Below are 23716 nucleotides of genomic sequence, written 5' to 3' on the forward strand. Positions count from 1 at the left end.
GGTTTTGCTCAGAACATTTATTAACAGCCAGGTTCCAGTGCTGCACACAAAGGGAAACGCTCTGAAGACCCTAAACCCTTAAGAGCTAAGACATTGAGAGCACCAAAGCACTGTGCTAATTGCTTTTTGCTCAGCATCTATCGAGGGAATGAGTGAATTCAGTGTTGCTGCCCCCCGTATGACAGATGAAAATATAATGCTGGTTAAGGCCACAAACAGCATTGTTGCCTTTCCACTCAGTTTAAAGCCATCATATGACTGCTTACACCATGTTCCCTTGCACCGCCTGCTGTATAAACTGTGGAACTGCAGCCATTTTTTTCCCCCACACATGAACTGAGCACTTTGAGAGCTGAGCAGCACAGCAGCAGTAGTGATACAGCAGATAACAGACAGTGCGAGGATCCTGCAGCGCAATCCATTTACGCTCTCAATGGGAGCTCAGGGATATCCCCCCTCTGTGTTATTAAACATGAAAGACAGGTGTTTTTTTTTGTGCACGTTTATATTGGACACACATAATGAAATAGCCCAATACTAAACGTTGTTGCACTTCACTGAAAAAGACGAGGAGCTGCATTTAATTGTTGTTCAGCTGCACGTGTAGTGTTGAATGTGCTGAATACTGACTGTATTTTTTTTGCAGGTATCATTTCTGTGAGAAGTGCTTCAATGAGATCCAGGGGGAGAGTGTGACATTGGGAGATGATCCTGCACAGCCACAGACGTAAGTAAACTGGCTTATTGATAAACCCACTATACAAATGCAAAACAAATTACATTTGTACATTTGCAGAAACATATTGTGAGACACTAGGACTGTTTTTGTGTGCGTCTTGTTTTTCCTCACCGCTGCTCCTTTTTGCTTCTTTCCTCTGACACTTCAGGAGGATATCGAAGGACCAGTTCGAACGGAAGAAGAATGATGTACTTGACCCTGAACCGTAAGTAGACAAAAACTCCAACACCCTTGCAGTGAGAAGGACTAATACCGACAGAGAAGCATGTTCTTTCTAAGCTTCTTTTTCAGAAGTTAGTCTCATATGTGTTACATAATCATGTTACTGCTCTGTCCTACTTCATTTTTTTCTGATCACATCTATTCGTATATCTATTTGTTTCTGCCACCCACATCTGGCTTTATTTGTTTGCTTTTGGTGCACAGTCTGCATATTTTCTCTCTGGTGCTCTCTGATCAGTCACTTTTGCTTCAGTGAGGCCCTGGGGCAATTCAGCAGCGCCACCTGCTGAGTGGAACTGTGTGAAACAAGAGGTTTTCCATCAGAGAACACAGGCCCTTATTTCTTTGATTGCCTTTCACATTGTCATTGTTACTTAGTGTTAAATAAATGCATGATACTTATTAATCCTCCCACAAAGGCGCACTTGCATTGGCTGGCTTGCAAGTGCGTAACGACTGGAGGAACATAATCTTGAATGGGAATGTTTTTTGTCACTTGTGGCCTCAGCAGTTAAGATATAAACATTCATACAAACAGTGGCCATCAGGAACAGGTTCATCCATGTCAGAGGACATACAAAAGTGCTGTTGACATAATGCTGTGAGATATCTGTATTTTTACCATTTGGCCAATTGAGTGAGTCAGGGAGTGTTAAATGTCTTATTCTTGTCTAATATGTAACACAAAAGATTTCTGTGGAGATCTGTGAATGTTGATTTAAAATGTGGAACTGTCTTGCATAACACATACTTGCTTTTCTTCAGGTTTGTTGAATGTAAAGATTGCGGACGGAAGATGCACCAGATATGTGTCTTACACTACGAGGTCATTTGGCCATCTGGGTGAGATGTCATCATCTACTTTTCCTAGATTTGCAGATTTTGTGTTTTAATTATAACAGTAAGTCTAACTTTGCTGCCTTTTTCTTTACAGATTCATCTGTGACAACTGTTTAAAGAAGAGTGGTAAAACACGGAAGGAAAACAAGTTCTCCGCGAAACGTTAGTTCAGTTCTCATTCTCCACATTTGAATTGTAAATATTTGGTCCTTGAAGCGGCTTTGCATTGTGCAGTGGTCAAAATGTCAACGGATTGTTGCAGTTTTGTTTCACAAACACAGAAGACACAAGATAATACAAACCACCTGCTCTTGGGCTGCATATGTCTCTTTCACTGGTTTTCCTGTAGTGGTGGCCTGAATGAGTTTGAGTGCTTTTCTTGTTGACTTAAATTTAAAGCTTCTGCAAGATGTTTACAACATAATGCAACCCTGCTTTTCTAATGAGAAATACTAGAAAGTTAAAACAAATGACATTTTTCTAAAATCCCCTCTCCCCTCTGTCTGTACAGGGCTGCAGTCCACACGATTGGGAATGTATATAGAGGACCGTGTGAATAAATACTTGAAGAGACAGAACCATCCAGAAGCTGGAGAGGTGTTTGTGCGAGTGGTGGCGAGCTCCGACAAAACGGTGGAAGTTAAACCAGGCATGAAAGCCAGGTGAGGGCATTACTGACAGGAGGACTGAGTGGATGTCTCAAGTGAAATTTCCCCAAAGTTTCCAGAAGCCGGCTCATAATTCTAAGTAATATATGCTTTGGTGCGTTACTTGATCATCATTTATGTGCTATAATGCCTTGGTCTAATCAATAAACAACCTCAAGATGAGGGAGGCCATCAAATACCTGTCTTTGGCCTCTTTGATTTCTAGATGCACTGGCACCGCTCGTATTTGTCCTGAGCTTATTTTTATTGTCCCTGCCGTTCAAAGCTGAATGCCCTCTGTAAAGCTTCTATACCCACTCAGAGTGGTTGTGGAACCAGCATGTTTGACATGTTGGAGTACACACCCTCCCTGAGTACCTCGGAGGGGCGTTCACCATTTCACAAGATCAAAGTCTACAATGCTCATCCCATCCTTGCAGCGAGGAGGCCCTTATCCAAGAACCTGTTATCTTCAGGTTGACTGACTTGAGCCTTTTTATTGACTCAAGGCCACTTGACTTGAATTGTCCCATTATGTTGTTAACAGAAGCAGCATACACAGAGCAACTTCTTGGGCAGCTCATGACTGTTGTTGCCAAGAAGCCTTTGTAAAATCAAAAGATAATAAAGAATGAATATACTTTATTGTACTGCATACTTATTGAGCTATGGAATACTTAATTTAAGATTTTAAAATGTTTTTATGGGAACATGCCTTTACACCCTGCCCAAATACAGCAAGAGAAACCCTTATATAACATCCACACCTTTGTGTTCAGACCAGACCCTCCCAACATATCACACACAGACAGTTTATAGCGAGCAGTGACCTAAGACTGAATATCACAAATTGTTCTTATTTACCGTTCACTCATTTTGTCTTCATTACAACAGGTTTGTGGACACGGGTGAAATGCCCGAGACTTTTCCCTACAGAACCAAAGCACTTTTCGCCTTTGAGGAGATTGACGGTGTGGACGTGTGCTTCTTTGGCATGCATGTGCAGGAGTACGGCTCTGAGTGCCCATTCCCCAACACTAGGTCTGCACATTGCATTATTGCATGTAGTTCATAGTAATATAGGGATGACACTTCAGGTGCTTTTTATCAGTGAAACTGACTGTGTTCCCTCTCTACCTTCACAGACGGGTCTACATATCATACCTTGACAGTATTCACTTCTTCAGACCTCGGATTCTACGAACAGCAGTCTACCATGAGATTCTCATTGGCTACCTAGAATATGTCAAGAAACTAGGGTAAGCCTAATTCTTCTTCCTTTTCTGCTTCACCTCTTGAAAGACACAACACAGAGAAGAGTCTCTGGAGTGAACTTTGTGTTGGGATTCAGTTCTAGGGATTCTGTTCTAGGGCAGCAGATGTGCTACCGTACACACCAGCACTCTGGTCTAATGTTTGGTCTGTTTATGCCGGCAGGTATGCCCAGGGCCACATCTGGGCCTGTCCGCCCAGTGAAGGAGATGACTACATCTTTCACTGCCATCCTCCTGACCAGAAGATCCCAAAGCCGAAGAGACTACAGGAGTGGTACAGAAAGATGCTGGACAAGGCCTTCGCAGAGAGGATTCTGCATGACTATAAAGTAGGGAGGAGAAATTTTCTTTTAAATACTAACACAAGGCCTTAGTTCTGAATATGTCAATATGTAGAACAAAGGGCAGTTTTACATGTGCATGCAAAACCTTTATTAATTTGTATAGGGAGATGACTCTTCTTTTGGTAAATTTTGATTTACATTGTTGAACATTGATTCTCCTGATCACGTTTCCTAGTATAATCTTGTGTTAATCGTTAATAGGCTGTGCATATGCTGCTTTGTCAGTATTAACAGATAAGTACATGAAACATAAGGAAAATGCATCTTTAATAACTTGAATCATCAATGTTTTTTGTCTTCCTCTCAGGACATCTTCAAACAGGCAACAGAGGACCGTCTGACCAGTGCTAATGAGCTGCCTTACTTCGAAGGTGACTTCTGGCCCAACGTGCTGGAGGAGAGCATCAAGGAGCTAGAGCAGGAGGAGGAGGAGAGGAAGAAGGAGGAGAACACCGCAGCCTCTGAAACTCCTGAGGTGCGAACATTGTGGTGTGGTTTGATGACGGGTTAATAGCATTGAAACAACTCCACTTTCTGGTCATGTTTTATCAGCTCTGACAGCCATTTTGCACTTCTAAGCTTCTGTAGGTTAAATATTATTTCGTATACCACTCCCTTTTAAGCTGTCGATCAATATAGTGATAATATGTGACAATTGAATATGCTTTTGTGTTGAATATCTGTCATTGTGTATCTCCTGCAGGGTACACCAGGTGACAGCAAAAACGCTAAGAAGAAGAACAACAAGAAGACCAATAAAAACAAGAGCAGTGTGAGCCGAGCCAATAAGAAGAAGCCTGGGATGCCGAATGTAGCTAATGATCTGTCCCAGAAGCTATATGCTACCATGGAGAAGCACAAAGAGGTCAGAGTTCTTATGTCTTTATATATTTTATAATAAAAGCAATTTTGAAGATAAACAGACAGGTATCAGAGACAGGTATCAGATGGTGAATAAATGCCAATCATTTGCTTTTCCTTCTCTAACTCTAATTCACTCGTCTGTTGAAGGTGTTCTTTGTGATCCATCTCCACTCCGGTCCCATGGCCAACACCCTGCCGCCCATCGTTGACCCTGACCCCTTGCTCTCTTGTGACCTGATGGATGGCCGTGACGCCTTCCTGACTCTGGCCAGGGACAAACACTGGGAGTTCAGCTCCCTCAGGAGGTGCAAGTGGAGCACCATGTGCATGCTTGTTGAGCTGCACAACCAAGGACAGGACCGCTTTGTCTACACTTGCAACGAGTGCAAGCACCATGTGGAGACACGCTGGCACTGCACTGTGTGCGAGGTGAGTTACTACTTACTACTATCAGTGTGCTTGGGTTTTTACAGTGCAATAACTCCTGTGTCAGTGTCTTTTAATGTGTCTTTCTTTTAAATGTAAGTAGAAGTCTGTCATATAAAGACAGACAAATATAAATCAGGAATATTTATGGACTACATTAAAATTTTGAATTTTTACCAACAAGAGTACACTTTTTAAACTTCAGACAAATTGATTTGACTCATTCTTATTACTGTCTCCCTGTCTGCCCTGTTTTCGCAGGACTTTGATCTGTGCATTAGTTGTTACAACATAAAGGGACACGAGCACCAGATGGTGAAGTGGGGCCTTGGTCTGGACGACGACAGCAACAGCCAGAGTGGGGAGGCCTCCAAGAGCCCACAGGAGAGCCGGCGCTTAAGTATCCAGCGCTGCATCCAGTCCCTGGTCCATGCTTGTCAGTGTCGCAATGCCAACTGCTCTCTGCCGTCCTGCCAGAAGATGAAGCGAGTGGTGCAGCACACCAAAGGCTGCAAGCGCAAAACCAACGGTGGCTGCCCTGTATGCAAGCAGCTTATCGCTTTATGCTGTTACCATGCAAAGCACTGTCAGGAGAACAAGTGTCCTGTCCCGTTCTGCCTGAACATCAAGCACAAGCTTCGCCAGCAACAGTTGCAGCACAGGCTCCAGCAGGCCCAGCTGATGAGGAGAAGAATGGCCACCATGCAAGGCAGAACCATGCCGCTACCGTCCCCGCCAGCCTCAGCTGCCCCCAGCACTCCCACTTCCCATGCCCAGCCCAGCACTCCCCAGACGCCCCAGCAGCCACTCTCCAACCAGCCACAGACACCCAACTCAGCTGGTGTCATGTCCCCCTCTTTCCCAAACACACCTCGCAATGGCCAACCTCAAGCACCAGTGTCTCAGGGCAAGCCTGGGCCCCAGGCCTCCCCTCTACATCAGCAGCAGTCCCCTCTCCCGCAGCCAGCCCAGCCACCTCAGCAGCTACAGCAGCAGCCTCCACTTGCTGCAGTCAAGATGGCACGGCACATCGAGATGATGGCACAGGCCCAGCAGAACTACCGGGTCAACATGAACGGCTTGCCCATAAACCCCCAGCAGCCACAGCAGCGCATGACCGGACCAATGCAGCCACCCATGCAGATGGTTCCAGGGCCCCGGGGACCACAGGTCATGCAACCAGGCATGGCTCCAGGACAGTGGCCTGGAGCTGCAGGGCCCATGCAGGCAGCTCAGACTCAACAACCAGGCCTTGTCCCAGGTCAGACCCCACAACAGGCCATGACCATGCAGCGAGCCATGATGCCCCCAGGGCAGCAACCTCAGCAAGGCCAGAGGATGCTGATTCCCCAGCAGCCTGGTGCCCGGCCACAGACACCCCAGAGACCTGGTGCTATTGCACCCAATGCCCTGCAGGACCTTCTCCGCACCCTCAAGTCTCCCAGCTCACCCCAGCAGCAGCAGCAAGTTCTCAACATCCTGAAATCAAACCCTCAGCTAATGGCTGCTTTCATCAAACAACGAACAGCCAAGTACCATGCCAACCAGCCGCAGCAGCAACAGCAGCAAGCAGGTCAGCAACAGCAGCCCGGCATGCCAACAATGCAGGCCATGGCCATGCCAGGAGGGACGGTGCAGAGGCCTGGGATGCCCCCTCAGCAGCCCCAGCAGCCTCCTGCGCAGGGCATGGCTGCATTAGGGGCTCAAGGGCAGCTGATGAATGCAGCACACAACACCAACCCCCAGATCCAGGAGCTCTACCGTCGGCAACTCTTAAGACAGCAACAACAGCAGCAGCAGCAACAGCAGCAGCAACAGCAGCAACAGCAACAGCAACAACAGGGTGTGATGCCTCAGGGTCATCCTGGCCAGTTCCCTGCCCAAGCACAGGGTACAGCAGCTACGTACTCCCAGCTCCGCATGCAGCAACAGCAGCAACAGATAGCCATGCAGGCAGGAGCAGGAGCGGCTGGGGGACCCATGGGGCAGCTCCCACCCATGGCTCAGATGGCCCAGTCTGGCATGGGGATGGACTCCACCCAGAACTTACTGCATCAGCGAATGCTCCAGCAGCAGCAGCAGCAACTTCCGCAGCAGCAGGCTGTCCTCAAGCAACAGATGGGCTCTCCTGCCCAGCCCAGCCCCATGAGCCCCCAGACCCACCTGCTGGCTGGCCAGCCCCAGGGTGGAGGCCACCTACCTGGCCAGCCCACACTTGCCAACGCCCTCAACAACCAAGTCCGCTCCCCCGCGCCTGTCCAGTCCCCTTGTCCGCCCTCGCAACAGCAGCCCCAGCAGCGGCCACATTCCAGTCCCTCACCGCAGGTCCAGAACCAGCCCCAGCCCTCGCCGCAGCACCCACATCCACCCCACTCGGGTTCCCCCCATCCGGGACTCGGGGGTCCGCTGTCAGGATCCATGGAGCAGGGGCACTTGGGGACACCAGAACAGAGCGCCATGCTACCGCAGCTTAACACGCCCAACAGAGGGGGGCTGAACAGTGACTTGGGGATGGTGGGTGATGCTACAGGGGACACTCTGGAGAAGTTTGTGGAGGGATTGTAGCATTTCTGCTGGGACCTAAAGAACACATTCTTGCTCCCAGGGACCTATCCTCCCACTCCTCTTCCTCCGAGGTCCCCCTCAGACTCTTTATCCCGTTAGAGGGCTTTGTTTGTTCTTTCTAAGGTTGAACGGTTTTTGTACTGACATGTAAAAAGTTTCAACTGTTGTAAAAAAAAAGAAAAAAAAAAGAAAATTTGGTCGCAGAAAAAAGTCAACACTTATAGGGAATGTAATTGTTTCCTAAACCCAAGTTATGGGTGTTTCTTCCTTAAGATATTGAGGGATTTGCAAGTTGCTTCTTAAATGAAATTTAAATCACAAAGAATATATTTTTTGGTTGAGACCAAATGTGTTCAATACTCAATTTATTTTTGGTTTGTTTTTGGTATGGTTTCATGCCTTTTCGTTTCTTTTTTTTTTTTTAAGAAAATGTACAATTGCATTATATTATTCATATCTTTTTATTTTGTACCTTTGGAAAAGAAACTAAAAGCATTTTTTGTTCAAACTGTAAAATACTTTGTCTGGAAGTTGGGCCAGGTTTTCGTTCTCTTCTCAAGCTGTCATTCCTGGCAATTGTAATCTAGTGTTGTACCATTACTCCAAGATGATGCGTTCAGGGACCGTTCCCCTCTTCTTTTTGTGTATGAAGAGCACTCAGTTGTATTAAAATAGGAAATGGACTGCGGCAGGTTGTGTATACACGGGCATGTATGCAGGCGCACATGAAGACACTGACACACAAACCCTCACAGTCACTAAAATAACTACAGCTCTGACTGGTTTCACAAACACAGACAACAAGGACTGCAACCTACATCTCAGAGGCCTGGAATTTGGAAAATCTGTCTTGCAGGTGTAGAAAATTGTTGCTTTGACATTAAAAAGAATTTGTCATACAAATGTTGTAAAGTGTAAAGAGAGTGTGAGAAAGAGACCAGCCCCCTAAGCTGAGGTGGAATGATCACCAGTTGTTTGTAGGCCACATCTCGGATGGCGCCCCATCCTCTAAATTTTACACTAAGCTGTGTGCTATCTAGAGATGAGGGGCTCATTGGAGATTCACCTGGAGGAAAACGAAATGTTATCAACCCTCATTCCTCTCTCACAAAAACTTGAATTGGGGGGGGATTTACTTTTTCTCCTATTGTAAATCAAGTTATTAAGCAAAATACTATAAATATAAGGAAGAGAGAATGAAATCACTGTATAAACTGGTAAAAGACTCATTTCTTACTTATATACCATATTGTTAAATAAACTGTGTGCAACAGAAGAACTCCAGTACTCTGACTAAATATTAAGGCATCACTCCTGTTGGTTTGTGTTCATTTGGTTAAGCTCAACAGTGTTTCATCATCCGGTCGCCAGAAATGGTGGGTGGAAAAATAAGTGACATCTCTGGTAAAACCCCTGTATCTGCACTTTCCTACCTGAAAATACCATTTATTTCTAATGGAACAGTTCTTTTGAGATCACTTTGCAACTTCATTCCTCACCAGAATTCCTGCAGATTGGAGAAGTGGGTGATTTTGCAGTTAATTTTTAGGGTAGTTTATATGTAGTGATGCAGGACTTTACAATAGGCCTCATGTTACATTTCAGAAACTTAGAAGAAGTTAGGATTTTTTTGTCAGTTAACTAACAGGGTGTGGTGGAGGGTGAACATCTTACCTGCTCTTTCACCTTTATTTGGTAAGAGCTCACCTTGCTTCGAGTGTAAAGCATTAATCAATTTCCAAGTCACCTCGGCTCGATTCTCTTAGTCCTAGAACTAAATAAAAAAACCCAGTCAAGTCTCTACATTTTTAAGTTTTCATAGTGTAATGGAAGTATTGAGGGAATCTAAGTCATATGCCTCAATCCTTACCTCTAATTCCAGTCATGTGTTTTAGGTGTTTTAAGTGGGACACAAGGCGCACCTCATTTTGAATCAGCCTGAAATCCGGTCCAGGCTCATAAATACATGTAGACACAATAGTTCAAGTAAGGATGGAAGAAGGCTTTAAGTTTGTGGGTGTGTGTAACAGGTTTTTAAATTAAATGGTACTTCAGGCAGTGACTTTTTTTTTTTTTCCAAAATGTCTGTTTAGTCAGACATTGAAATGTAAAATAGATTGAGGTGGTCTGAGTGAACTTAGTGACTGTCTTAATGAAAATTACTGTAGGTTAAGCACCCACAGCAGTCAACATATTTTTAAACATACTTTATCAGTGTTAGACCTTTATGTTTATTGTTTCTTATACACTCAGTTTCTGCCTGTCTTGTGATGGCGTGAAGACAGTTTTTTATTCCTCAGCTTCTCAGGGGACCTAAAATTGACAACTTTTGAGATCCCAAAAGGACTATGATTTATTATTTGACTAAGACAGGTACAGGGTGAAAACATCAGTACTGTGCATAAGGACAAATATGACATAAATACCCACTCTTTGGCAGGTGCCTCAGTAACGATCATTTTCAATTTGCTTTTTACTAGTTTGCCCTGTTTTGCATTTTAAGGGTGTTTCTAATAAATGTAATTGCTTCTGACTTAATCATAGCTGCTATTATAGAAATTTGGTTGTTTAAATAGTAAGTGTTAACAAGGGCCTTACATTTACAAAGGTAATTATAAATGCTATAAATGATTCTGAAGGTCCCAGACGACGTCCTGCAGCCACGTGACCTTGACGCTACGCGTTCATTCGTTCAAAGTCACATGACCGGAAGCTCAAATGAAGTGGTTGAGTGGCATGTTTTTTAACCCAACCGTACAGCGAGGTTGAATAGCCTTAGAAAAAAGTCATGGTCAGAGCCAATCAGAGGCAGAGTAGGGGCGGGGAATAATAACTCGCTGGAGCGTGAGTGCATTTGAAATGAAAACAAACTTCGCTGACTTCTTGTCTGCTTTATTAGCCATATAAATCATGAATAACGCCACATATCGTTTAAAATGCACGAGAATCACCACTGCGTGAATGAGAAGCAATGAGGCGGAAAGATAAAGCTAAAGAGCAAATTCGTCGAACCCGGGTGAGGATAAGGTGTTAGCATCACCGGCTAGCTGTGTAACTGCTTGCTATCCAACTGATATTTTCACCACAAACATTCGCTTTCAGAAATTATTGGTTAAGAAAGGGTCCCAGACAGAACATAGTTTTGTAAACACGGGTTTGCATTGACGGACAACATAGCTATCTTCTTTGAATTTTACAGTAAGAGAACCTTTAGTCTTGCTAACGTGTAGTTAACGTCAGTGCTTGAGCAAATGTAACTGTTCTTGTCACAGGGGACGCTTGTTTTTTCCTGAACCCCACTCTGGACACCAGTTGCTCCAACCTGAACTAGGTCTCTGTACAGCAGTGGGCATGCCGGCGTGGCCTTTTACTGTAAGACAAAGGACACCATCATGGATGACTCGGACCAGGATTTTGTCGATCTCTGCTCAAAGCTGCTAAAACGAGTCCGCAAGAAACCAGGTGAGCCCATACAGCCAAGGAAAGCAGATCACCAACCCTCCAGTCATGCAAGCAATGGAGAAAAGAGGAAGAGAAATAACAAAAGGGATTGTGCTGGCACCCAGCAGCATGTGGTTTGTGGAGGGACTGGATGTGATTCAGGAGATGCTGCGTCGTCTGCTGTGCCTGCAGCAGCAGGACCGAAGTCTGAGAGAGATTTGACAGCGAAAGACAAAGTCCTCCAGAGAATGCAGCAGTTCAAGAGAGCCAGTCCACAGAGGATGGAGCACAAGGACAAGAGCCAAACAACAAACCATGAGAACGACAGTGTTCCTGCTCCACCTCTGGTGCAAAGACAAGGTGAGATGACAGGATGCTCTTGACACACACTATTTGTATGCAGCGTTGTTGTCCCCAGTGAACAGAGATAATACAGATGTAGCACACCCTTTGCTTGTTTCTGTATCTCCCACCTCTACTCTGTACTGTACCCAGATGCTTCAGACTCACTCAGCTCAGGCCACCATGTGGAGCCCCTGGACAGTGACGAGGCTCTGGCCCTGCGGATGCAGCAGGAGCTGGACAGGGAAGCTGCACAAGCCCAAACGGTGGACCTAGAGGACGGAGCCCTCTTCTTCTGTCAGATCTGCCATAGAGACCTGTCACACATGACCCCTCAGGGGCGAACACAGCACCTCAACAGGTTTGGACATTTTCATTTGCATTCTAGGCACTTGACAGATGTTCTTATTACTAATTTGCAACAGTGAAATAAACTTACACATCTTGCCTGCAAGTCACAGACAGGCACTGGACTTGCAGACACACTGAGTGAGAATGACTCCTTTTTGCAGGTGTTTGGATGAGAGTGAAGAGAGCGGCCCAGGCCCTCCTCCTCGTCCTCCTCCTCCTGGGGTCCCTGACTGTCCCATCTGTGGCAAGAAGTTCAAGTCCCAGAAGAGTCGCTCGGCCCACCTGAAGCGCTGCTCCTCAGTCATGGGCGTCCCTCCTGCTGTGCTGCTGCAGGCTCTGCAGAGACAGGCTGAAGAGACCCAGAATGTCCCCACTGCTAACGTACCGTGAGTCAGCCTACTTGGCAATCTTTTCCCACACTAGGAATAGTTTGCCTATCACCTCACAACAGAATTACAGTACTTATAAAGCTTAATCAAACCTCTGTATATTTCTCTCTCCAGCACAGAGACTGGAGGCACCAAAAGAAAAGGCCCATCCAAGTCAGGTGTCCCAGCAAGGAAGAAGCCCAAAAAGAAGACCGAACCCCTGGATGAAGACACCATGGTGGCAATGGCTCTGTCCTCCTCCCTGATGGAACAGGAGGGAGAGTCTGAGAGACCATTACAAATAGAGACCGCTGCCTCTCACACCTCCATGACTGCAGTGTTGAAGTGGAGGACAGACGCAGGTACAGTCTACATCATGTGTTTTTTAATAAAGCATGTACAGCAGGGAATATTCTGTCTCACAGTGGAGCACAGGTGTATTTCTCATTACTGTTCTTCATTGATCCTCATCGTGTGCAAGGCTGTGAGCTTCAGCTGTGCAATGGCTTCTGCTGCTTGTTGCAGTGCAGCTGACAAAAGACAAAATTAGCGCAACAAAAGGTTTACACTTAATGAAAGATAACCAATAATTGGATCACTGTCAGTTAATTGTGGTATAAGCCAAACCAATATACAGTATAACCCCCTCCTGATGCAGGTAAGGGGCGCGGGAAGAGGAAAAAAGGCGGCATCCCTCGTCCTCCTCCACTCCTCCTGGTTCAGGATGCTGAGGCGGCTCAGACGAGGCTGCAGGAACGTGTTTCTGCTCTCCTCCTACGCAGCCGGGCTCCCTCTCCCCCCACCCCGCCCCGCCGCCCCAGCAGTCTACTTGGCTGGAGTGGTGCTGCCCCCCTCTGGCAGAAGAGCACACTACTGGACGGAGGCTCCACTTGTCTGTCTGATTTCTACACCCCAGAGCTCAGAGAGTTCATCTCGCCTTGGGCATTGGCAGCGGTGAGAGAGACCAACGACATGTTCACACACTTCCTTGTGTTGTTTTGTTTGAACTGAACAGGCAGTCAAACTGACATCAGAGTGTTAAGCTTGTGTTCTTTTTTTTTTCATCAGATGTCACTTAAGATAGAGATCCACACACTGTCTGGTACTTATGGCCTGTCCTTGAAATATGAAGGGGAAGATAAACATAGAAAGTGTCTGAAACAGTGAAAGGCAGATGCTGGGTTTTGTTATTGATTAGTAACGGCTGCCAGTGGATCTAGCTGTTGTTTTTCTGTCCTGAATTCAGCTGACATCCTGGTTCATCACATAGAGGTTGATTTACAGTTTACAACTGGTAACACACATTTCTCTGTACTGAGTTAATTACAGAATGCACCAGTGTAACCAAAACAGTTGGTACTCATCTCAGGATCAACTCCTATACCAGAACACTGACAGCATTTGTCTGCCATCAGTAACACTTTGCTACTTGTAACACAATGACATAAAACAATGCTAAAGACAGGTAGCACCGCAAGATGTATCACTATTGTCTTTGTCTTATTGTATTGTTTTTTATTTATGTTTTTATTTTCCTTACTGCCAAGATTACATTTGCAATATGAAGCTAAATATAAATAGTGTTACCTTACAGTATATGCTACAGAAATGAACCAGAAATGCTGCAGTATGGATCAGGTTACTTTATTTTCCTAAACTAAAGCAATTTTTTGTCTTCTGTACCCTAACCATATTCACTATTCATGCATGTGTTTTGAATATGATGCATGTGTAGTCAATATGGTTATGGATACAGATATAGAGAACAGATATAGAAAAAAACAGTGCTACTCAACCCTGTCTTCTGCATTTGACCACAAGTTCTCGTAGACTTCAGCCACATCTCCTCTCTTACACCTCGGCAGGAATCTCTTTGCATGTCTGATCTGATCCATCCCTGCTCAGAATTCCTTTGAGCTATAGATGTAGCAGAATGTAGAAAATTGCACTATAATTGACAGTATGTTTTGTGTTATGTCCTTTTTTTCAGTTTTTACATGTAGTTTTTTGTGTCAGTTGAGTTTGAGGGAGAACGCATGGGGTCATTGACTGCATTTTGCATCAAAACAATGAAAACAGTTTCCATTTGTGAGGTTCAGAATCTAACAGAGTTGTGGCTGCAATGTGAGCTTTCTTGATGCGTTGAATTTTTGACCAAAGGATTGAAATGAAATCACAGCTGAGTTCAACTGAAACTGTTCTCCTCCACTTCTAGACTGATGCGGCCTCCTGCAGCAACATCAGCAAGGCTGAGCCTTCTGTCCAGTCTGCAAGTGAAGGAGCTCCTGTAACAAGAACCACGGCCTCCATCCTGCCATCCTCCTCCCAGACTGCTGCCGCCTCCACAGGGACAGAGCAGCTACCAGTGGGCAGCCAGACTCTCCGAGACCTGATGGATCTGGCTGAAGATGGCATGACCCCCACGCAGTGTGGATACCCTACTTCAGGCCCTAACAAAGGTAGCACACACAGTACGTTCATAAAATATTTGTTTATGAGTAGAGGCATTTGCATGCCCAGATAACAGAAACAAATCTGTACAAATGAATCGTAATATAGTAAATATAGCTCCTTCGTGGCACTACGCATTTTTCAATGCACATAGCGAATTTTCAGTGTTTATTTTGAATATTTAAAAAAGAAACCTACATTTCTCTTTATTGTCTATTGGTAGTGACTTAAGTGGTCATCAGTTCTGCTCATGATTGTGTGTCCCCCCCAGAGAACAGTGCCAGTCTGATCACAAGCCTTCATCTGAGCGGCTTCGTCCCTGAGGAGTCAGAGGAGCAAGCTGACCTCTGTGCGAGCAGCTTCCTACTGGAAAGAACACAAACGCACCCAGACGACATCCACAGCCGAGCGAGGAGGACGACTGATCGGCCAGGAGCGGATCATGAGCGAGGCAGCCACCGATCAGTAAGACCAGATGATGCTGCACTTATTCTGACTGTTTGATCTGGATCCTGCACCTTTTTCATCGTTTCTGTCTGCCTTAATCTTATCATATGTGGAGTAATTCTCCTTCCTTTACTTATTATATTCAGTTGTAATGACATACAACAAATAATTCCAAAATAATAAGCCCAAATGATGCAAGAGAAATGTTGTATCATGTTCTTTAAGACTTTATATGCTATGTTTCTTGTGTTACTTTTTCTTTCGGACTGAGATAATACATAGAGTATGAAATGTGGTGTCTGTGCCTGCTGTGTGCCTTTGTGTATTAACTCTGCAGTGCACTGAGCCCAGTGTTTCCTGCTGGTGTTCCCTCTGTAGGTGGCGCTGTCCAGACTGGCATCAGACCTCAGCAGCATGGTGAACAACCCTCAGCTCAGTGATGTGCAGCTCCAGGTGGACAGTGGAGAAGTCTACTTTGCTCATTCCTTCATGGTGTATGCTCGCTGCCCCCTGCTGGCAGAAATGGTAAAAATGATCACTGTGTGTCTGGCAAAGCACTGCAGGCCTGTTAATATATGAGCCAGGGCTGCATGCTTTTCCAGAAATCTATGTTCTGTTATCCACTTTTAAATAGCAACTGTGCTATAATTGACTGGATACTTATCAGCCAATAGTTTCTGCTCCTCTAATTCAGCTGAGCAGCAGCTTTACAGTGAATTTCAGTGATTGGCATCATTTGTCAACCTGAGTTAGTCCAAAATTTTATTCAGAAAAAGGATGAGAGATTTTGTATTGGGAGCAATGTGTAATGTGTGGGGGGGTTTTTTGTTATCTAAGAGCTAAGCTACATCAAAGACAAATAACATTTTTAAAAAGTCTACATTTGACAACATCAGCACGTTTATTCTCTTTCGCTTTAACATGCCGTTTTCTTCTTCCTCCCCTGCTCCTCTCACAGGTACATGAATGTGGCTTTGGGGTAAAGGAGGAGGGGATGCCTGCATCCCAGAGGGTGCTGATGAGCGACGTCCCGGGACAGGCAGTGTTTGCTTTGCTGCACTACCTCTACACAGCCCACTCCTCCATCCCACCATCCCTGCAGCCTCATGTACTGGAGCTTGCTTCCAGGTTAGTATCCAGTATATGAGCCAGGAGATTTATTTTATAATGAGCAGTATTGTCACTCAATGATGTCTTACATTATAAAAATGTCTTTCGTCTTTTAAGGTTTGACTTGCCGGAGCTAAAGCAGCTTTGCGAGCTCCACAGAGAGGATGTGGCGACTCAGGGAGCTGAGGGAGACTTCATGAACCAGGAGGAGAATTTCAACAACCAAACAGACCAGGCCTTCCTGGAGCTGCTCCACTCAATGTGGAATGACGAGGAAGAAGACAACGAGGGTATGGATACAGAGGGAGGAAGCAATGAAGAGAGAGGATTGGAAGAAGACCGTCAAGCCGATGACCTCACAGCAGGTGACAGAGAGATTTGTGAGGAGAAGGTAAATGAGGAAGAGCTGGAGGAGATCTATGAGTTTGCCGCCACGCAGAGAAAGAAGGAGGAGGAGAAAGACAGCATGGAGGAGGAGGAAGAGGAGAAGGTAGATGAGAAAGAAAATGGAGAAGAAGTGTTCCTAAAACTGACAGAACCCAAAAGAAGCTCAACAGGCCTGCAGCTGCATCCTCTCCTTGAGCCAGACCCCAGTCTGGATCGCAGCTACAGCCGTCTCTTCTCAGACTCCTGGGGGGTCTACGAGGAAGGAAATCCCTCCTCCTTACCCTCTACCTCTGGCCAGTCAAAGACACACACCCCTCACTCCCAGAAACACGAGTCCCCCCATAAACCCTCATCTCAACTGTCCGGCAGAGCTTTGCTTCAATCTTCAGCAAGCGCTGTCGAGGACCTTTCCCTCAGCCCTCCAACTAGTTCATCTAACCTGCCTGTCCCAGGTCAGTCCCCTGGTCAAGAGAGTGACTCCGGGACAGATGCTCTTGACCTGGCTGTGCCAGAAGAAGGTCTCCCTTTGAAGCGAGAAAGCCATGGTCCTCGTAGTATTTGTGTCCACCTTTCTCCTGATTCGCCTCAGAAAAATAAGGAACCTGAGCTCATAGTTTTGTCTGACTCCAGCGATGAAATGGAGGTAGTTCTCAGTTCCCACAGTCCTTCGCCACATTCTCCTTGCACCATCCAGAACCCTCAGAGCTACACCCAGATCAAGCAGCAGCCAACCCTGAAACCAAATGGACGCACCCCGGAGAATCAAAAGTCCAGCAGTTTGGAGTTTAGTCCTGAAAGTCCATCTGCAGCACTGGTTCAAAGTCATCCAGGTTCCGGGTGTGACCAGAGTCCAGTGGACTGTTCTCCAGAAGTGTCCTGGCTGATCCCATCCACTCCGCTCCAGCATGGACGAAGCACCACAACCAGCTCCACTCAGACCAAAAGCAGCATGTGCAGGACGCAGCTGTTCCCTAAAGGCGACTCCTCTTCATCTGTTTTCTCTTCTCCTGCTTTACCATTTACCAACAAACTTCAGACCTCCAACAGTTCAGTTTCTGCCCACGTCGGCCCAACAGAGAGCAGTGTTCCCAGGTTAAAACTGGACGAGACGGTTCCCTGTAGCTCCAGCTTTGATCTCAACTTTTGCCCTGAAAGAACCAGTAGTTGTGATGTGAGTAAACCTGGAGGAGTGTTTCCAGTTCCCTTGAGCAAATCTAAGAGCTCACACCCCTTAAGTTCGGTCTCAAAGCAGGATACACCCCTCCACCCCCAGCCCCGGCCTTACAGCAGCACTCCCATGAACACTGAGCTCCACCAGCTCCCTGTTCTTCTTGCCACCTCCCCACTCCACAGCAACCTCTATAACCAGAGGTCGACAATCCAAGGAAGAGATAGGGCGTCATCTGATAGCCCAGAGAAATCAGAGCCAGGTAGCTTTCATCTCTCCTCCCTGTCTGACCCTTCAGATCCACCCTCCTCTTCCTCTCCCAGAGGTCTTCAAAGTTCACAGAGGCTCCTCTCCTCTTGTCAAAGCCAACCATCTGTTGAGCCCAGCAGCCACGACAATGCAGGGGGTGAGCTAACAAGAAGGGGAGAAAGGGATGAGGATAGAGAGATAGAGTGCAAAAATAAAGACATGGGTGATGAAGGAGAGCAGGAAGAAGCAACAGGAGAAAATGGAGTGACAGAAGTTGCTGAATCCAGTTTCCAGCAGAGCTTCATGGCCATGGACGAGCCCCCCATAGCCTTCAACGACTCGTGGGGCCTCGACGTCTGCGCAGATGCCAACCCGGGCTGCTTCAGTCTGAGGCTGGAGGACAGCAGAGGATCCAGCCAGCAGGAGCGCAGCCCGGGACAGCGAGAAACAGCCAGGTCATCTTACTCTACCGACTGTCAGCTGTCACCACCTAGTGTCCGTCTTATGAACAGCCATAGCAGCGTGACTGCCCCCTCTTTATTTCACAGTTCACAACCATCCACCAGTATACAGGCTCATACAGGCCCCTCAGTCACCCCGTCAGCACCTGGCCCCACCACCAGGACCACACCAGAAATCAACAACAGCCTCCTGGACTCCAAAATATGGGACAGCTGGGAGGAGGAGGAGGAGGAAGAGGAGGAGGAGGAGGCTCTTCCTCTTTCTCAGAAGGTGAACCCCTCTGCTCAGCTCAAAACACCCGGTAAGTCTTACTCTTGCTGCAGTACGTGTGATTTGGCTCAAATGTAGTTTTGCAGAATCAAGAGTTACATTACTTCAGTCCAAATCATGCAGGCGTGTACACTAATTAACGTCAGCATGCCGTCACAAAAGAATGGTAACGAAGTCCATATGTTAAAGCATTAAAGAGTAAAATGTAGCTGTTTTAATTGTCACATTTACTCCATTAATACACGCATTTCTGCTGAAAGATCCAAACAGATCATCTTCTCTAGAAGCAGTTGGTGTCATACTTCTTTAGTTAATGTATTCTCAAGACTGTGACACACACCTAGAAACAAATCCACCTTGAAAACAAGCACCAGTGTCCCCAGACAGAAGAAAATAGAACAACCAAATATACCGTCACTTTTTTTTAGTCAAGCAACTCGAGACGGCCGGACAACAATTACTACAATTTTAAAATAAATGTAAAAGCAAATGTTTTTTCTGATGTATTTTTTTCAGAGCTGAGCCAATTAATTAATTTAATCAAAGTTATTGATAATCTTTTAAAATTAGGGCTGCAATCACAATCAGTTTAGCTGACGATTATTTTCTTGTGTCAACACAGCAAAAAATGTTCTTAATGTTCTTAACATGTTTAATTCTCTTGTTTTGTCTGATCAACAATCCAATAATGTGAAGATATTCATTTTAACATCACAGAAGATGAAGAAAACTGTCACAACCACTGATTTCAGCATTTGTTGGATATTAAAATGTTTGATGACTTTGATAAATAGTATGTTCACATTTCATAAGTCCACCTTTCTATGAAAATAACTAGTCTATTTGTCTTTTGCTCTAAAGGCATTCTGGGAAATCTATTTAGTCACTAACTGCAGTAGGTGTGACAATCCAGATCCAATTAAAAACACCATAACCAATGAATGTCTGGTTGAGATCTTTTTAAAGTGTTTTTAAGTGTCAAACCTTTGATTTCACTGCCCTCAGTTGTGTCTTATTTAAGTCTGTGTGCAGAAATCAGACAATTTAAACAATGTCTTGCTGTTTGTCTCGTTAGCATCGTCACACAATAAACGGCGGCGTACCTTGGTGCCCATCACTCCATTGCCCCACTACTCTGATATGGACACACCGGAGCTCAAGAACAAACTCAACAGGTCAGTCAGTTCACCGTCATCCCCGCCCCCACATTAAAGACAGGGGGAAGAGTGGACGCATGTTTTTTCCAGAAACAGCTGTTTTATCACTCTCCTCAAACCTCCGGACTCCATTGACAAAAGCAGTAATTTTACCTGGCAGAACATGGGAGTGATCGGTTAGTTTCTCTGTTTGTTGTGATCAGAACTACCGTGTTTTAAAAGCCAAGGATATTCTGCAAGGTAAAACTCTGGTTTTTGTCAATGGAGTGTGGTGGCTTTGAGAAGAGCTGTTTGTATGTTTTTAGGGATCCTTTCCATGTTTCACAGTTTCCAGACACTTAGAAGAACAATCTGAGCCTGTGGCAAAAACACTTTTAGTGGATGAACATAAGGATTATGTTGTCACTACTGCAGCCTGTTTCCCAGCTGAGGTGATCTACCGGACCATTTCCTAAACTTTTTGGACCTATTATTCATTTATGCCCCAAAATAGGGCCCGGGTTTAAAAATACTGGAATTTCCCTTCAACAGAGGAGCCTATCCGATTACCTCCCACAGTGTCACTGTCACCTTAGTCTGTCTGGCTCTCTTTGGTATCTCAGGCTGTTTTCCTCCCGTCCATCTGTTTGTTTGTTCGTCTGCCCGTCACAAAAGCCTCTTGCTTTCTCCTCTGTGCAGGTTTGGTGTTCGGCCTTTACCCAAGCGCCAGATGATCCTCAAACTGAAGGAGATCCACCAGTACACCCACCAGCTGGTCAGCTCCGACTCTGAGGATGAGGCCCCCTCTGCAGGCTGCACAGCTCAGATGAAGCCCCCACCCAGAGGTTCAGTGTCTGCTGGAAACAAGCTGGTCTCCTGCGCCCAGAAAGTGAGGTTTAAAGAGCCCGGAGCGCCCGCTGCCAGCTCCTCTCTGAAACACAGCAGAGAGGAGGAGGCCGAGCTGCTGTCTGCCTCACAGGGCTCCAACACCTCCTCAACTGCTGCCAGTGAAGAATCTGAAAGGTACCGTGTGTAGTCAAGTGTGTGGATCATCTCTGGTGTAACACTTCAGTCGTTGCTCTGCATGTTTTCAGAGGGCTCAGAATAACACCGTCACTACGAGTCCTGTCACACAGCACACAACTGCACAGGGTGTACTCAGGCTGTCAGCGTGGTCTTTGATATTTTAAAATGCATGCAGGTACGAGAGGTGCAAATTATGTAAGACAAAAGAAGACAAAAAAAAGAATGAGTTGCGTTGCATGTTAAATTTAGTGTTTCTCCTATATTCAGTGCTGCTGCTCTTTTCGGCACGGAGCACCAGTGCTACTTGTGGTTGTTCTGGAGCCCTACAGCCTCTTTAATTTGGGTTACAAGACCTTGTATTGTCAAGTAAATATGGTACTTTTTGCCTTGAAATAACTTCCATAAATACAGTACATGCATCTAACCACTTCCTGCACTGTCAGCAGGTCCAACCCAGAGCTCTGCCTCTCCTCCGACGGAGACTCAGACAGTGACGGCGGCATCTCTGCCTCCCAGGTGGCAACACGCCTCCAGGATCGCCTCAGAGCGGTGCGCTCCTTCATCCTGTCTGAGTCCGAACTGTACACACAGATCCTCCAGTACCAGCCTCTGGTCCTGTCACAGCTCCAAGAGCGACTCAAGGCGGCCGGGATCCGCTTGGGTGCTGCCAAGCTGGCGGACTATCTGGACTCCCAGTGTATCACATTTACGACGGCCAAGCAGGGCCACTCTGCACCCGGCCACAGGCGGGGCAAGAAGACGGGCAAGAGGGCGAAGGCAGCGGGTGAAAGTGGAGCGGGCAGGAAAAAGGGTCTTGCAGCCATGCATTGAATCTTGGACTGCAGGACCGGACTGTGGAGAAACTGTGAAAGGCACCAGGTTTTATTTTAGTGCAGAAGATTTGTGTGAAATAGCTTCAGACAGAAGAGGCCTTAAAAATCGAATTATGAAATGTTTTAACACGGCTGATTCCTCAGCAGGAGACTTCAGGTTTTACTGCTTTGTCAAACTATGTAAACAGGTTTTAAGTATTTTGTTTCATGTTATGTTTGTTGTGAACCCTCACTGTGAAAATAAAAAATGGAAGTGTTGCTGTGGATCAAGGACACAAATGGTTCCTCAGGCTGAAAATGATTTCAGGATGGATTTTTCACATTCTGTCATCTCATGGACGTGATGGTACAAAATGTCATCCTTAGCACGTGGTATTTTATCAACTGAAACTCTAACAGCAGCTTTTTTAATCGTCATATCTCCCCCATTAATATACACATTTCTACAGACAGTTTAATCAGATCATCCGCGCTACAGGCACGCCGTTGTTATACTTTTTGAGCATTCTCAAGTCGTCATGTGTAGAAACAAACTGGTCCTCTGCCTTGACAACAAAGCGGCAGTGTATTCAGACAGAAGAAAAACAATCCAGAGCAGAACAGCCAAATATAAACAGTATTAGTTTTAGTCCGGTGACTCCAAATGGGATGCACAACAATTACTACAACTTTAAATTAAAATGTGAAAGTGTAGAACGAATTTCTTGGAAGGCTTAAGAACAGTATATCCTGTATATTGTTCATTTCTGCGCCTAATTTTTCACATCTGAAACAATTGATTAGTCAAAATTAACAGGCAGCAGTTCTGATAAATGATTAAATTTATAGCAGAAACTGACAATATTTTGATTAACTGTCAGAAGGATCAATATATCTAAATACAAGATATATATATATATATAGTCAAGGTGGTTGCCAATTGAATTTTCTCTTGATCTACTAATCAATCAACTTGTTTTAGCCCTGATGCTTAAATCAACCGTCAGTCAGAACCACCAGTTGATCTCTGGCTCCTGCTTCTACAGTGGGAGGATTTCCTGTTATTCTCTCTTTTCTCTCCTCAGGGTTTTGGACTGTTGGTTGGACAAAACAAGACATTTGAATGCATCGTCTCGGACTCCAGGGAACATGGTTGGACAATTTTCCTCATTTTCTGACATTTTGTATACTGTTATTATTTCCATGGATGACTGGCCACACATCGATGCATGTGTCAGTCCTAGCTGGGCATTAAAAAGGTGCAGCCTGTTCGTGTTCAGTTTGTCTACTTCAGAGCGTGATGACATGTAAATGCAATAGACTGGGCATACCGTTACCTACAATGACTAGTTACAGTTTGTCCTTATGATACCCTGTAGAACTGTGTCTTCTTGGGTTATGCTGGAAAGGCATTCTGGCAAGTTAATTACTAACCAGCCATTCAAAACACTTCATCACTGATTACACCATAATGCTCTGAACATCGTGCATATCTCACTGTGTGTGTGTGTGTGTGTGTGTGTGTGTGTGTGTGTGTGTGTGTGTGTGTGTTTAATTTCCATCTTTTAGCAACTGTTTTAACTTGTTTTGATCATTTGATTTCACAGCTGTCCTTCATCGTCTTTTATAGTTCGGGCACAGAAATCAGACTGGAGTTTTTAAACTGTGTCTTCCTGTTTGCATCGTCACACAATAAAAGGCGATGTATCGTATCACTGCCTGCTCCCACATGGACAAGACAGAGCTCAAGCTCAACTTCAACAGGTCAGTCTTTC

The 23716-nt window shown here is 45.5% G+C and overlaps 2 protein-coding genes across 8 annotated transcripts in view; both read left to right on the forward strand.

The window, feature by feature from the left end:
- Window positions 1-9333, forward strand: part of crebbpa (CREB binding protein a) — a 41764-nt gene extending 32431 nt beyond the window's left edge. For 2 of the 6 annotated variants that reach the window (XM_041934505.1, XM_041934506.1), the window contains exons 20-31: window positions 647-727; window positions 888-944; window positions 1727-1804; window positions 1896-1963; window positions 2313-2463; window positions 3343-3489; window positions 3594-3707; window positions 3886-4051; window positions 4374-4541; window positions 4770-4931; window positions 5078-5359; window positions 5618-9333. In XM_041934505.1, the coding sequence (XP_041790439.1) occupies window positions 647-727; window positions 888-944; window positions 1727-1804; window positions 1896-1963; window positions 2313-2463; window positions 3343-3489; window positions 3594-3707; window positions 3886-4051; window positions 4374-4541; window positions 4770-4931; window positions 5078-5359; window positions 5618-7921 (3778 nt within the window). In that variant the 3' untranslated portion in view covers window positions 7922-9333. The remainder of the gene's footprint in view (window positions 1-646; window positions 728-887; window positions 945-1726; window positions 1805-1895; window positions 1964-2312; window positions 2464-3342; window positions 3490-3593; window positions 3708-3885; window positions 4052-4373; window positions 4542-4769; window positions 4932-5077; window positions 5360-5617) is intronic. The other 4 variants (XM_041934507.1, XM_041934508.1, XM_041934509.1 and 1 more) reach the window with 2 other exon arrangements.
- A 1467-nt stretch (window positions 9334-10800) lies between these two features.
- On the forward strand, window positions 10801-22228 carry slx4 (SLX4 structure-specific endonuclease subunit homolog (S. cerevisiae)). 2 transcript variants are annotated; one of them, XM_041933425.1, is made up of 14 exons: window positions 10801-10937; window positions 11194-11722; window positions 11858-12065; window positions 12217-12441; window positions 12559-12785; window positions 13082-13377; window positions 14639-14882; window positions 15146-15339; window positions 15700-15846; window positions 16280-16449; window positions 16549-18998; window positions 20043-20142; window positions 20803-21126; window positions 21573-22228. In XM_041933425.1, exons 2-14 carry the CDS (start codon window positions 11314-11316, stop codon window positions 21958-21960), a joined length of 5382 nt encoding a protein of 1793 aa, XP_041789359.1. In that variant the 5' UTR covers window positions 10801-10937; window positions 11194-11313; the 3' UTR covers window positions 21961-22228. The 2 variants fall into 2 exon arrangements, with proteins under 2 accessions (XP_041789359.1, XP_041789360.1); XM_041933426.1 differs by having other exon boundaries at window positions 10811-11722; window positions 21576-22228.
- Window positions 22229-23716: the final 1488 nt, after the last annotated feature.

This window comes from Chelmon rostratus, chromosome 3 (genome assembly GCF_017976325.1).
Source record: "Chelmon rostratus isolate fCheRos1 chromosome 3, fCheRos1.pri, whole genome shotgun sequence".
Classification (NCBI taxonomy): Eukaryota; Metazoa; Chordata; class Actinopteri; order Chaetodontiformes; family Chaetodontidae; genus Chelmon; species Chelmon rostratus.

Coding starts and splice junctions, on each gene's coding strand:
- slx4 (XM_041933425.1), top strand. CDS start 11,314: ATGGATGACTCGGACCAGGATTTTGTCGATCTCTGCTCAAAGCTGCTA. Junction 11,723..11,857: donor ACCTCTGGTGCAAAGACAAG/GTGAGATGACAG, acceptor TACTGTACCCAG/ATGCTTCAGACTCACTCAGC. Junction 13,378..14,638: donor CGCCTTGGGCATTGGCAGCG/GTGAGAGAGACC, acceptor CTCCACTTCTAG/ACTGATGCGGCCTCCTGCAG.